General features: G+C 42.4%; 1 protein-coding gene across 2 annotated transcripts in view; it reads right to left on the bottom strand.

Annotated features, from left to right (window-relative positions):
- Window positions 1-4,333: 4,333 nt before the first annotated feature.
- LOC121921898 (zinc finger protein 397-like) overlaps window positions 4,334-14,699 on the bottom strand; it is a 942,727-nt gene continuing 932,361 nt past the window's right edge. Inside the window, exons 2-4 of one of the 2 annotated variants that reach the window (XM_042450611.1) lie at window positions 10,158-11,513; window positions 8,713-8,839; window positions 4,334-5,748 (exon numbers count right to left, since the gene is read on the bottom strand). In XM_042450611.1, coding sequence (XP_042306545.1) covers window positions 4,769-5,748; window positions 8,713-8,839; window positions 10,158-10,955 — 1,905 coding nt within the window. In that variant the 5' untranslated portion in view covers window positions 10,956-11,513 and the 3' untranslated portion in view covers window positions 4,334-4,768. The remainder of the gene's footprint in view (window positions 5,749-8,712; window positions 8,840-10,157; window positions 11,514-14,699) is intronic. The other variant, XM_042450612.1, reaches the window with a different exon arrangement.

The raw sequence follows: 14,699 nt of genomic DNA, 5'->3' as shown, positions 1-14,699 counted from the left end.
TTGGATAGTCAGGACACCCCGGAGCAGTCCAGGAAAACCTCTTGCAAGACTAAAATTGAAAGAATGTTTTATTTCAGGAATACAGCATAACAGGCACACACAACTAGCATACGAGACATAATAAGCATCACATTTAGCACTGCCCTTGGTTGTTACCAGCCAGAGGTGGCAGGGTGTTTGGATTTTTAAGTATTTACCCACTTCAAGTCAGAAACACAGGCAGGCTGCCTTTTGTGCATGCATTCAACAACAAACCAACGAAGAATAGCTAACTTCCCTAAATCATTACTTTAAGCTGAAGGAACTCCTCACTAGGTATGGGTGTCACAACTCAGGTGCCTTTGGCCAATCCAGTTACTTCCCACCCTCATTAGTTCAATGGCTTTATTAAACATACGAATTGGAAAAAATCTTTCCAAGAGGAAAGGTAGGGTGACACCGAGGGTTAAGAAAATCAATGTAGAGTTTTCTGTCTGGATCGGACCGCATATGGAATAAGGACAGATCATTCTTTTAAGGTTGGGGAACCAACAGCTGATTCTTTCCAAATTGGTCACCTCTTTTATAAATTGAACTTACAGCCTACGTTCAACATGACAAGATGCCTGCAGTTTGGGCCCAAGAAGGCAACAGAATACAAGCATTGATATCAAAGAAAGAACAGGTCCAATCCCTTGACTATTTCCTGGGGAAAAAAATCCAGTGTTGTTTGCAGTGAGGTTTTCTCCTCCAAACGGTGTACAGTGGGCCTCCCATTCGCCTGGGTTTGGGGCACAGGCCCACCATGAAAGTGAGGAAAATGCTAATAAAAAACCCACTATCTTTTCAGTGTCTAGGAATCTCTAGGTCCTCTAGTGCAACTATATGGAACATCTGGTGACAGTGATCACAGAATCATACTTGAGGGCTAAAAACCCAGAGAGGTTTTACAGGAATCCTAGGTTTCTTAACATGACTCTAGGTCCAATCTTCAGCAGAATCATGCTGGAGGACCTAGAAGTCCAAAGAGAACATATTAATCAATTGAAAAAGTCAAGCTGCAAATGTGGGAGGGCCAACTGTAAAAGGGTTTAATTGATTAGGTGAAGCAAAATACGTTATAGGGGCAAACTATCAAAAATTACATAGGCAAAAAGGCGGAACAACTGAAAGATGATCTAGGAGGTATCCATACTTTTTTGCCCATAAAAGTCTCTTGGATCCAGGAAAACTGTTGAGGGGTATTTCTGCAGCATCCGCTTGCCAGTGTTCATATCCCAACGTATATGAGCACAGTTCAAGAGTTTGTGAAGTAAGGCAGGTTTGAAAAAATCATTTTCACAGTTCTGTGGGGCAAAGCAGGCAGGACGATGTAAAATTATTTTAAAAACAACTCCCGTCAGGATGGATGACTTATCTTTCTGAGGACCAGTACCTTTTGTGGACATGTTGTAATGGCTGGAGTAAGGCAAAGAGAGTTCTTTGGCAAAGTCACCACACAGAGAGAGGTGCCATGGGATGGAGGTGTTGCTACCACGGGCAAATTCCAAGTTGCATAGCTGCACATGCAGAAACGTGGTTACCTGAATGATATGTTGACAAGACACACACCTTCTATCAAGGCATAGAGAAGTATGCGAAACTATATAGGCATAAAAGCAAAGCCCCCCACCACAAAGACAGCCATTCACATAGCCATGCATCCCTCCTCCCCACAAAAAGTATAATCACAAACAGGTTGTGTTTAAACACAACACCTTCCTTGTGTCTTCTTTTCAGTATGTTCAGCAAAGGAAAAGTGTTCAGACGATTTGAAATAACTTCATGGCAACACTGGGATCAGCTCACCTACACACCCACACAGGGGTTTACAAGTCCTAAGATTCCCATTGCAAAACCACTCTGTGCGATCCAATTGCTTTTCCCCTTCATCAAGGCGGGAGCAAAGGGCTGCTTCCACAAAGGCTTTGAAAGAAGAGCTCTTTGACTCACTTGAGAATGAGTCATGTTTTAGATGGGTGCATCTACACTGTAGAAATAAACGTTTGACACCGCTTTAAACTGCCATGGCTCCATCCTACATAATCCTTGGATCATAGTTTTGTGAGGCACTAGCATCTTTGGCAGAGAAAGCTAGACACCCTGTAAAACCATGGCAGTTAAGTGGTGTCAGACTGCATTAATTCTAGTGTATAGCACCCTCAATTGAAGAGACCTCAAGTGATGAGTAGTTCTGGAGACGAATCACTGGCTTCTTCATGCCTTTCTCATTCAAATGGCAGGGGGCTACTCTTGAATGAAGAACTGCTTCTTAGCTGCCTCTGTACTGCAGAGATAACCAATTTGGGCGCCACTTTAACTGCCATGGCTCAGTTGTTTATTATTATTATTAATTATTTATATTATTATTATTATTAACCTTTATTTATGAAGCACTGTAAAATTTACACAGCGCTGTACATGCAATCTCTTTAGTTAGACAGTTCCCTGCCCTCGGGCTTACAATCTAAAATGTTATGGAATGTGGGAATGGCGTTTCTTGTGTTCCTCAGAGCTCTCAGACAAAGAAAGCTAAATGTCTCACAAAACTACTGTTCAGTAAAGCGGTGTCAAACTGAATTATTTCTGCAGTGCGGATGCAGCCCTAGACTCCTGGACTGTGCCACTTTGATTGCTCTCTTGCATAATGAATCCCTGCAAGCAGACAGCTAGCAGAGTCAGGCATATATTCAGCTAGAACATATCTTCCTGACAGCTGTAGTCTATTTGGTGGGGGAATTATATAATTTTAAAAATGTTGTCACCTATCTGGAATTGAAGAAAAAAACCAGCCTGTCCTAATTTACAGGTTTCTACAGGCTTTGTTCTACTCTGTGAATAGCCTAGGGTTTAGGAATGACTGACACCAGATCCACATCTGCATACAACTGAAATGTCAGATTTTTCAGCAACGACAACATTATATCTACAAACACGGGAACAAGTCACAGACTTGCCCTTAGCAGGACTGCAAAGTGGCGTTGTTGTGTGTACCTTCAAGTCTTAAGTGACCCTACGGCAACTCTATTATGGCATGACTTGTTTTTGAGAAACCCATGCTGACTTTAGTAATCATGGCATCCTTTCTAAATACTTACAGACTGTCTGCTCTAGAATCTTTCTGGTTTAAACCAGCCAGCCCTGTTAAGTGATATCCCTTTTTGCAATTTAATCTACTGGTTCATGTTTTAGTCTACAGAGAAAATAAGCTGCTCCACCTTCAGTATTGGAAATATTTTAAAATCACTGTCATATCACCTCTCGTTTTTCTTTTCTCCAAGCCATGTGCCTAACCTTTAGCATGAACACATCAGATGTATTCTGGATTGAACTCGAGTTTCACCAAGTCCAGCACTCTCCCCTTTTCCGCCCACAATATGGCCACTATGTTTGCTGTTTTTTATTCCAACCATCTTCCTATTAAGAGGGAGAGGGGAGCATCCAACTCGAATCTTATTTACACATGAACTTGGAGGAACACATTATAAATCAGGGTGATAGAAGAGTCTCCCTTGTCCAGAATTCTGATATCCAAAATATTCCAAAATCAAAACTTGTCCACATGGGAGACTAAGAGAGTGACTATTAGCTTTCTGGTGGTGCCCTGTCACAAAACTTTGTTTCATGCAGTAAATTATTCAAAATATCTGTATAAATTGAGAACAGGTGTGTATTACAAAACAAATTAATTCATTTTAGTCTAGGTCTCATCTCCAAGGTATTTCATTTTGTATGTGCAAATATTTCAGCCCCACTCCCCAAAAAACCTGAAATCTGATCCCAAGCATTCGGATAAGGGAGACTCGGAGGAACAACAACTGACAAAATGCATAAAACAAAACACACACAAAAAAAAAAAAAACCAAAACTGTATTGTAGATCTCACTTCTTTGGACCAATCTGGAAGTCCCCATTATTAGAGAGATAAGAAGCAGCCTTAACTGATCAGATTATTTGTCCATTTCATTAGTACGTGAGTGCATCAACATGGTGGTCAGGCTGCTGGGGATGATGGTGATCAAAGATGTCTAGAGAGCATCAAACTGAAGGAGCGGCCTACTCAAACTGATAGTGACTCTGTAAAGTCTATAGGGAAGATCTTCTCATCACCTGCAACCTGGTCCTTTTTAAATTGGAGATGGCAGAGATTGCAACTGGGACCTTTTGAATCCAAAAGCTGCCACACTACCACTAAGCTAAACTCCCCTGAGGTCCATCTAAGAGATAGAGAAGTGATCACTGGATGCACTTTTTCTCCCCTCATTTTTAAAAATTGGATGACCCAATGCCAATGAAGTGTGTGCGTTTTGTTTGTGCTTTTTTGCTTTTTTCAGTCATGCAAATTATGACAGGGCAGCTGTTCCCTGCAAAACCAGGGCTCAGCATACTTCCTCACCTCTCTCCTGCTTCACCCAGCCGTTGACAAATCCAAACTGGAAAAAAAATCAATTCTTTACCATTAGCAGCTGACTTCTACTGTTTCCAACCACAGATAGAAGACTGAATGTCTGATTGCTGCTTTCGCTATTAAAATTCCCTTACATACAGAAATTTAGCACCTCAGGAACACTTCTCCCTAACACACTAGTTTTCTAGATGCAGGGATTCCCCCCCCCCCCAGTATAAAATACAGGGGAAAGCAATGTTCAATTTCCCACCCGCAGCCCAACTTAGTACAATGCGTCAGAAACTGGTCCTGCAGTCCTGCTGGTTGTGTGTTTCTGCTCTAAGGAATCAAGTTTTCCTTCCTTCACAGCATTGGCAAAGGTTCCTGCCCCAAGTGCATCCTCTGGTGCTTCACAAAATACGAGCTGGTGGTGAAGCTTTTCCCACAGAAGTTGCATTTGTATGGTTTCTCTCCTGTGTGGGTCCTCTTGTGGAGCACAAGGTGGGCCTTGCAGCTGAAGCCCTTCCCGCAGGCAGTGCAGGTATAGGGCTTCTCGCCCGTATGGGTCCGCTCATGGTAGAGGAGGGCTGAGCGCTGCCGGAAACTCTTCTCACAGGTGGAGCACTTGTAGGGTCTCTCCCCGGTGTGGATCCACTTGTGCTTGACCAGATCCGAACTCCGGTGGAAGCTGCCCCCACAGTCGGAGCATTTGTAGGGCTTCTCCCCAGTGTGGATCCGCTCATGCTTCACCAGGTCCGACCGCTGGTGGAAGCTCCGCCCACAATAGGAGCAGGTGTGGGGCTTGTCCCCTGTGTGGAACCGTTCATGGACGATCAGCTTGGACCGCTGGCTGAAACACTTCTCGCAGGTGGTGCACTTGAAGGGCTTCTCCCCCGTGTGGATCCGCTCGTGCCGGGAGACATCGGAGCTCCGGTTGAAGCTTTTTCCGCAGAAGGAACACTTGTAGGGCCAGTCACCTGTGTGGAGCCGCTCGTGAGCGATGAGTTTGGCCACTTGGCCAAAGCTTTTATCACACACAGAGCATTTATAGGGGTTCAGCCCCAGGGGGAAGCCTTCTGGCCCAAGGAGACCCGAAACTGGATTGAAAGCTCCCCCACAGTTAGAGCACAGTGACTGCTTCCCTGCCATTGCATTTCCTATACTCCCTTCAGGGCCATTTTCTTGTGGGCCCTTTGGCATGTTCTGGCCCTCATAGGCCTCTCCTGTGTTCAAGGGCCCACCAATGGCATCCATTCTTTCCAGGGATGATGACCCATGTGGTTCCATCCCTGGGAGATTGTTCCACTTGTTAAGCTCATGTCCGCTCACCGGCCCATTGTCTGCTGAACAGAAAAGAGAAGCCAAATTCTTAAGCCCTTGTTATGAAAGAAAAAAAGTCAAGTTAAGCCGAACTAAGTGGTCTTTGAAGCAGGGGTTGTTTCTATATAAGCAATCGAGGGATCGGCTCTGATTTTAGGCTGAACTTCAAACTTTAAAGCCTGAACTTCAAAGTACCAAACCTATTTTGAGAAGTCAAAGACGGTGGAGCTTTGAAAGCTGACATCAGTTGGTTTCTATCTGATCTTAACCAACAGAGAAATGAGATAGATATAGTGGGATTCTTGGGCGGCAGCAACCAGATACCATCTTGGGAATTGTTATACAGAGGAAAGGGGAAGCCACTTGTAGACAAATTTCAGAGTCGCCTTAATGGTAACAACTGTCTGACTACACAGTCTAGCATTGCCTATAATTTCATTGGGGACCTTGTCAAAAAGCTTTACTAATCAAGATACACTACATCCACAGTATCCCCCTGATCTACCAGGCTTGTAACTCTATCAAAAAAGTGATAAGTTTAAGTTGGCATGATTTGTTTTTGAGAAACCCGTGCTGATTTTTAGAGATCACGATATTTCTTTCTAAGTGCTTATAGACTGTCTGTTTCATGATCTGCTCTAGAACCTTTCCTGATATCAGTGTTAACCTAAATGTTTGGTAGTTGCTTGAGTCCTATTTTTATTTCTTTTATTTTTTTATTACACAACCACACACACACACACACTGCTCTTTTTGAAGATGGAGACTAACCTATGGAGGAAATCAAAGACCTAGTCATGTTAGTTTGAAAAATCGTCTCCAAGTTTTTGTGGGTTTTTTGAGCTATGTGGCCATGTTCTACAAGATTTCTTCCTGACGTTTCGCCAGCATCTGTGGCTGGCAACTTCTGATGCTGGCGAAACGTCAGGACGATACTTTTCTAGTACTGGCCACATAGTCCGAAAAACCACAAAAAACTATGGATGCCGGCCATGAAAGCCTTCGACTTCACAGTCTGCAAAAGGATTTGTAGCACCTTGGAGACTAACTGAAAGAAAGGGTTGCTAGCATGAACTTTCATAGACTTGAGCCTACTTTCTATAAACATGTACCTGAGGAAGTAGGCTCCAGTCTGCAAAAGCTCATGATACCAACTCTTTTTTTTTCCAGTCTACAAAAGCTCATGATACTTTATTTTATTATATTATTATTTTATTAACTTTTATTATAAAGCGCTGTAAATTTACACAGCACTGTACATACAATCTTTTAGTTAGACATTCCCTGCCCTCAGGCTTACAATACCAACATCTTTTTTTTTCAGTGAGCAGAGAGATTTTGTAGCACCTTTGAGACTAACTGAAAGAAAGAAGTTGGCAGCATACTTTCGTGGACTTCAGGCTACTTCCACCCAATCTCCATTGGTAGATTTTCTAAAAGCATCTGATGAAGAATCTGCAAACTAACATGGTATATTTTTGAATTCTTCCTTTCAGTCTCAAATATTTCTTTGCATACTATTTTGAGAATAAGATTCCACACCACTCATCTGGCTAGCCAGGAGATTTCGGGAATCTCCCTAAGGATTTGGAAGAAAATAAACTTGCCCAGTTGTGAATCCTACCTTTTATTTTACTTATTTAATTTTATATCCTGCCTTCTTCCTAAAATGGCATCCAAAGTATTTTACAAAAAAGTTAAAATAAGATACAAATTCAGTCTCCTTTAAGCTGAATTCAAAGGGTTGGTAATGACCAATAAAGCCCCATATGGCTTGGATCCAGGCTATTTGAAGGAACATATCTCTTTAAGATCCCATTAGAGCATGATGATAATCTGGAGAGGCCCATCTCTCTGTCCCACCAACCTCTCAGGCTCATTTGGTGAGAAAAAAAGAGAGGACCTTTTCAGTGGCTGCTCCCAAGCTCTGGAACTCCCTCCCTGGAGAGGTTAGTAGGGTCCCCTCCTTGCTGTCCTTTTGTCAGCAACTGCAAACATTACTGAATGGGATGAGATTTTAATGAATTTTTGTACTGTTTAATCTTTTAATTAATTTTAATGTTTTTAATGTTGGACAATGATGAGTTGGATAAGAAAGCTGGAGATTCTATATGACAACAGCAGCTACAATTCTATAGGCTCAATCATGGAACAATACCTCTATCCCAGCTACAGAAGACTGGCTGCTGAAACTGTATTAAATGGCAGAGTTGGATAAATTAACTCACCTGCTGAAAGAAGGAAAAATAGGAAACTTTTTAAAAGAATGGAACAATATAATGAATTATATAAGTGGGCCCTCTACATTCACGGGGGTTAGGGACATATGAGAGTGGAAAAAACACAAATAAATATCCCACTATTTTTTAACCTGAGAGAACATCTCCCTAGGCATCTCTAGGTCCTCCAATGCAACTCTTATGATCAACATCCACCAGAAGTTTAACACAGAGTCATGCTGGAGGACCCAAATACCCAGAGCAGTTTTTTCTCTAGAAATCTCTAGGTCCTCCAGCTTGACTCTATGGTCAACTTTGGGCAGAATCATGCTGGCAGACCTAGCCATTCCTAGAGAGAACAAATTAATCACAGCGTTGTGTATAATTACAGCGCTCTAGAAATAAAGTTTAATAATAATAATAATAATAATAATATCTGTGAATAATGAAATCTGCAAAAGTCAAGGTCGCAAATGTGGAGGGGTGATTGTAATATATGGGGAGAACTGGGGATAAGTGGATTTACAGGCTGAAGATATAACACTTGTGTAAGTAACAGGTATAAATCTTCATTTCATATGTTTTAGAACTGACATACATTAAAAGAAGATTTGAGGCATCTAAAGTATTTACAATAACTAGTACTGTTAGGAAGGAATATGGGAAAGAATGATTGAATGTGTAATTTATGATGTCTTTGATTGTTGGCTTCATTTGTTTTATTGTTGTAAAGTGTGTGTGTGTGTGTGTGTGTGTGGAAGAACTTACCCACGGAATGGCCATCGTCATTGACTTCCTGTTTGATCGGCCTGCCAAGTTGTGTTTGCACGCTGGTTGATGATACCCTCTCTGTTTCAGGGAAATTCACGGTCACCACGTGGAACATTCCTGAGCCCTGAAAACAGTGAGGAGAGGTAATGGCAATTTTCAGACCTTGGAAATGTTGGTGGTTTGGATTACAACATCCAGAATCCCACAGTCAGTATTTAGACTGCTCCCTCCCCAAAAAATGTAACTTTCTAGGAGCCTTGATAGACCAGCATATGGGCAGAGTGGAGGCGTGGCATCTGCATGACACATGCCCTGACTCTGCCCCATGCAGGCGTGACACCACCCGCCCCACCATACAACAGGTGGCGTCACAGCACTCCTCTGGTGCTGCATCCAGATGACACAATGCCAAAGGAGCATCACAAAGCCATGGTGCTGGCAGCTATGGCATTCCTTTTTGCACTGCAGAAAGGCCAGATTGGGACTGGTATTTGCCTACATACCATTAAAATGCTGAAGAGATGGTGTAACTGGGGCAAGATTCAGTGGGAGGAAGAAGGAGAGGCCCCAGGATGTTGTAAAAATAAAAATTTTAAATTATTTTAAATTTTTCTTTAAGAAAATCATAATCTTCCAAATTTTCACTTTAAAAAGATGAGATGATGTACAGTGCACCCACGCCATATGCGGCTTTCAGCTTATGCTGAAGCCATGTCATGGGGAAAACATGGTGTGCACGCCCATGATACACACACCACACCGCATGCACATGCCCCATTATTTTCAAAGGAGCTCAAGCATATGATACTGTAATTTAAAGCTATAATTTTAATTTTGCCAATTGTTTATGTCACAATTATTGCCATTACATTGAGCCATATATGGGAATTAAGATTTACAATTAACAATACAAAAAACATCACTAAGGATTCCCTATGGTGTGGTAGAGTCAATGGGTGAGGGTGACATCATGAGTTACCAACCCTAGTGATGCCACTGAATACTCTCTACCACAAAACTACTGTATATATTCATTTATGAGTCTATCATTTAATGTAATTTAAAGGTATCATTTTAATTTGGCTCATTGTTTATGCCACAGCTATTATTGTTATATTCAGTGATATACGGGAATTACAATATATGAATAACATTGATATAAAAAACACTGAAGATTTATGAGTCACATGAGTACAAAAAACACTGATTCTGTATAGTGTGGCAATAGAGGAGAAGGTCAAGGGGAGGGTGACACTATGAGTTACAGTACTGTGTGGTGCCAACCCTAGTGACACCATTGTCTCCAAAACAAAGTAAAAGTATTTGGGAGCAATGCTGATGGAGATGGAATGGGCCCAGGGGTGGGTAGGAGGCAAGGAAAATTGACCCCTGGCCCCTGTGCAATTTCTCATCCCTGGCCTAACTGGAAGCATCCTCCTCACCTTCTGTTCCTGCCTGCCATCCTCTCGATGCCTTAGTAGGAAATCCTCTGCCAGGGCCACTGCTTGGGCACAGGTGTGGGGGTGACATTCCCGGACCCAGCTCGCCATGCCTTGGGGCAGAACAGCCAGGAACTGCTCCAGGATCACCAGCTCCAGGATCTGTTCTTTTGAGTGCCTTTCAGGTTTCAGCCACTGGTGGCCAAGATCCCAGAGGTGGTTACAAACCTCTCTGGGCCCATCGGCCTCCTGGTAGAGGAACTGCCGAAAGCGTTGACAGGGCAGTGCTCTGCCAACGGGCTCCTCATTGTCCATCTCCTCTTTTACCTTCCTGTGCTCCCGATCAGCCAGCAGAGTCTCTCGGTTTAAGTTAGGCAGCAGGGGTTGAAGAAACTGTCCTTCCCTAGTCTGTTGGCTGGTTGTAGCCACCCCTTCAAAATGAGCCATGGGCAACTTCATGTCCCCCCACGGCAGGGTCCCTGGTAGTGGCCTGGTCCCCCATGCCAAGTGAGGGGATTGCACGCCCCCCAGGAATTGCTGCCACTGGGCTTCCCAGCGCTGGGATGACAGTCCATCCTCTGGTTCTTGTTTAATGTGTTGTGGTCCCCTCCAGCCCAAGCCTGGTCCATCAGCCCCCCTCTGGATGATTTCATGGCTAGCCCGCGGCCTCTCCAACTCCATTGCTGGCTTCGGGTCTGCTGGCTCTGCATTCTCCATTTTCATAGTTGAGTTCCCCCTTTGATTTAGCCCAGCACGCAACTGGAGGTCCAGGGCTGACCCGTCGCTCTGCTTGGCAGCCATTTTGTGCCACACGGTGGATGGTCTCTCAAGACAAAGGAATGGTTCCTGGAGCAAAGTGTACCCAACCTCTCCCTAGAAACCAAGATGAGGAAATAGAAGCTGTTGTACTTTAGAAGTATCATGAGAAAATGTGGTTTGGTGGGAAAAGCTTGGTAAGGTGGAAGGCAGGAGTAAAGAGGAAGACCAAACTATCAGTGGATAGGCGCAATTGAGGAAGTCACAGTCCCCAGTTTGCAAAACCTGAGTAGAGCAATTGATGACTGAGGCTCTTGGAGGGCTCACATTCATAGCGTTGCCATAGCATAGGTTGAAGTCACCTTGACGGTATAACAACAACACAAAGAACAGCAATGGTCTCTCAGTTCTTGGCTGCACTTGAAAAAACACCCGACAAACTTGGTGTGAGGTCCTGTATTTACATCATGATGAAACGAGCCATTCCACAAGATGGAAAGATGAGGGAACTTTTATGGGGGTTCTTTTTAGAAGTTCCTGGAGAAGTTCAGATTATACATGAATGGATGGTTCTTGCTTGTCCAGACACAGCTTTTCTTCTCCCTAAGGAAAGACCACACAAAGAGATATAAGAGAATTATATTAAGCTAACAGACGCCTCCTGATGAAAACAGGACTATAAAGTTTAATTAATTAATTGGTTAAAGGAAAAGACAGATTCGTGCCTTAGTTTGATTTTTCTCCTTCTCCTTCCCTTATATAGTAAACTTGAAAGCAAGGACTGGCTTGTTTTTAATTAAGCTAAAGGCCACTCTGGGGGTGAGAGACACTTTTTAGCTGGAGGACGATGCAAAACATTTCTTTAAATTAAGTAAAATAACATAGTATTTTTATGAAGAACCTAATTCTCTTTTCCTGTGGTTCCAGTACTTAGGCAGAGGGTCACCGGAAGCTTATGGAATTTTGTAATGATCAATCATAGGAGATAGGGCAGCATTAAATCCTCCAGCAGACATCCCAGAATTCATTGCTCACTTTAATGATTTCTAAGGGAACAGCCAGCAACAGGTTAGAAAAATATACTTTTTAAGAAAATAACTCCAAGAATCCTGAGCATGCTGGGTTGGAATCTGGGAGTTGCAATCCAAGAAAGTAAAGTTTCTACATCATGCCTATGATCCTTGCATATAACAAGTTCTCTCTCTGGTTCTTTTTAACAAGCTAATCTCAGGTATATTTTATTATATTAATTATATATTTTATTATATTATATTAATTATATTATATTATATTAATTCCACCTTTTCCCAGTGTGGATCCCAAGGCAGTACACAACACCTTAAAAACACAATGCAATTAGAAAACTCTTAACATAAAAAAGTTAAAATACAATTAAACTTAGGCTGCATGTGTGTGCCAGAAACATTGCAGTTGGAACCACTTTAACAACTATGGCTCAATGCTATGGAATCCTGGGATCTGTAGTTTGTTGTGACACCAGAACTCCCTGACAGAAAATGCTAAGTATCTCACAAGACTACAAATCCTAGAATTCCATAGTATAGAGCCATGACAGCTAAAGCAGTGTTAGACTGCATTAAGTCTGCAGTGCAGACTACCTAATTTAAAAGCACAAGTTAAACACACATACCACTGGCACTGAACTCCAAAACTCCAGATGATCCCTCCCAATGGTTTAATGTAAATAATAAAAAGAATGAGAGACAAAACTGAGCCATGAGGGATAATGCAGGATAATGGCCAGGGTGTGGAACAGTTCAGATTCAATTATTGTACCCTTCCCTCCCAGCTGATATAAGCACATACCTGGACAAAACTTGCCCAGATCCAGTTTTTGGATTTGTGATACCCTACTTTTTTAACTCAGAGTTACTGGGCTGGAGCGGTCCTCAGAGGTCAATCAGACTAACCTAAAATGTAATTACAGCCTCCCCAACCTGGAGGTTCTCCAAAGGTGCATGGACTGTCACTCCCACCATCTCTACATAGTCTGGAGATGATGAGAGCTATAGTCCAACACATGTAGAGGAACAGGTTTGGGAATGCCAGTACTGTAGTTGAGACTGTGGCTCTCACTAGTACAGTATGAATATTTTCTATATCCCAGGCTTGCACACTCTGCTTTGACTTTTCTTTCCCCATCAGTGGAGAGCTCAGATGATGGGCTTCACTGAACCAGAGGACAAGTGGCCAATTTCTGGTGGGACCACCAACACCAGCCAGTTACTGGACAGACTGATACCAAGGCTAAGGATAAGATTTTATGCAATTTGATATACAGATAAGCTTATAGGCATTGCCATTTTACCAGATTACTACAGATTACTACACACGGCTTTTAAACCACAGTTAGACCTGGAAAAAAGGCAACTTTGACAATACTTATCATACAATGACATTTCCAACCATAGATGCTGTAGCCCCCAAGCACAGTTAAGGTGTCCCTTTTCATTGACAGGGGGAAATGTCAATGACCTCCTAATTGCACTAGTCCCTGGGTGTGATATGTCACTGCCAGGGCAGCTGCAAGATTGGCAATCACGTAGTATCAGTGTCTCCTCCTCTCCCCCGTTCCCTTTCGCAATAGCTATTCCCAAGCAACCTGATTCCCTTTATTATTATTTTTCTATGTCTTTTCTTTTTAAAATACAGTCGGACCTCCTTATCCACTGATTTTTTTATCTACAGATTCAAGCATTCACGGCTTGAAAATATTCAAGAAAAAGCACAAATTCCAAATAGCAAACGTGAGTTTCCATTTTATATAACAGACACCATTTTGTTATGCCGTATGATTGAATGGGACTTGAGCATCCACAGATTTTGTTATTCATGGCGGGCCTGGAAGCAAACCCCAGCAGATAACAATGGCCCATTGTACTTAACTCACAGTAGCAGATCTCCAGAATTATGTTTAAAAAGTGAATAAAATAAAATAAAATAACTGAAAGGCATGCTGGTCAAATCTTGCCAAGAAAACCCCATGATAGGTTCGCCTTAGTGTTGCCATAAGATTTGAACACAAACTATAACAATATGTTGGCTAGGGCATAGGGCAGGGAGGGTGAGTCAGGAAATGTAGTGTACAATGGCAGAAGCAGCTCCAGAACCTCATTACATGAGAAAACAAAGCAGAAACAGAGCTGGAAAGTAGCAGCTTTCCCCATGCCTTGCTGTTGTAGTGCTTCAGTTCTTTTCCCACGGGAGACAGTCGTAAAAGCATATCTTTTGTCGAACTGATTTTTCCAGCTAGAAAAAAAGACATGCTCTTACCACTATTTCCTACAGGAAGAGAACTGAAACACTGTGATGTCATGCAGTGAGGCACAGAGAAAGATGCTACTTTCTGCCTCTGTTTCCACTTTGTCTTCTTGTGCATTAAGGTTCCCAGTTGCACGATTAGGAAGATGTGCAATAATGGCTGCTCTGAAACCCATTCTCAGAGCAACTGCATCAGTTAAAAAGAAATGGAAGCATACCACTTTCAGACACCATGCTACTAGTGGAAAACATCACAGACCTAGAGCAACTACTAAGGACAAAAGTGCAAGGACAGGCGTCTTCCTGAACATAGAAAAAACCCCAAAAATGATGACTACAGGGGCCCTAAATAAATTCAGCATAGACAATGAGGAAACTGAAATAGTTAAAGATCTCTTGTACCTTGCATCAAACACTGAGAGAATTATGTGTGTATAAAATACACACACACACACACATATAAGACTTATTTATAAATAGTAATTAGCAAGGAGCTTTTTGTGAGTG

The sequence above is a fragment of the Sceloporus undulatus genome, chromosome 2, assembly GCF_019175285.1.
Source record: "Sceloporus undulatus isolate JIND9_A2432 ecotype Alabama chromosome 2, SceUnd_v1.1, whole genome shotgun sequence".
Classification (NCBI taxonomy): domain Eukaryota; kingdom Metazoa; phylum Chordata; class Lepidosauria; order Squamata; family Phrynosomatidae; genus Sceloporus; species Sceloporus undulatus.
The sequence above is the reverse complement of the archived record's forward strand: the minus strand, read 5'-3'. Positions and strand labels throughout refer to the sequence as shown.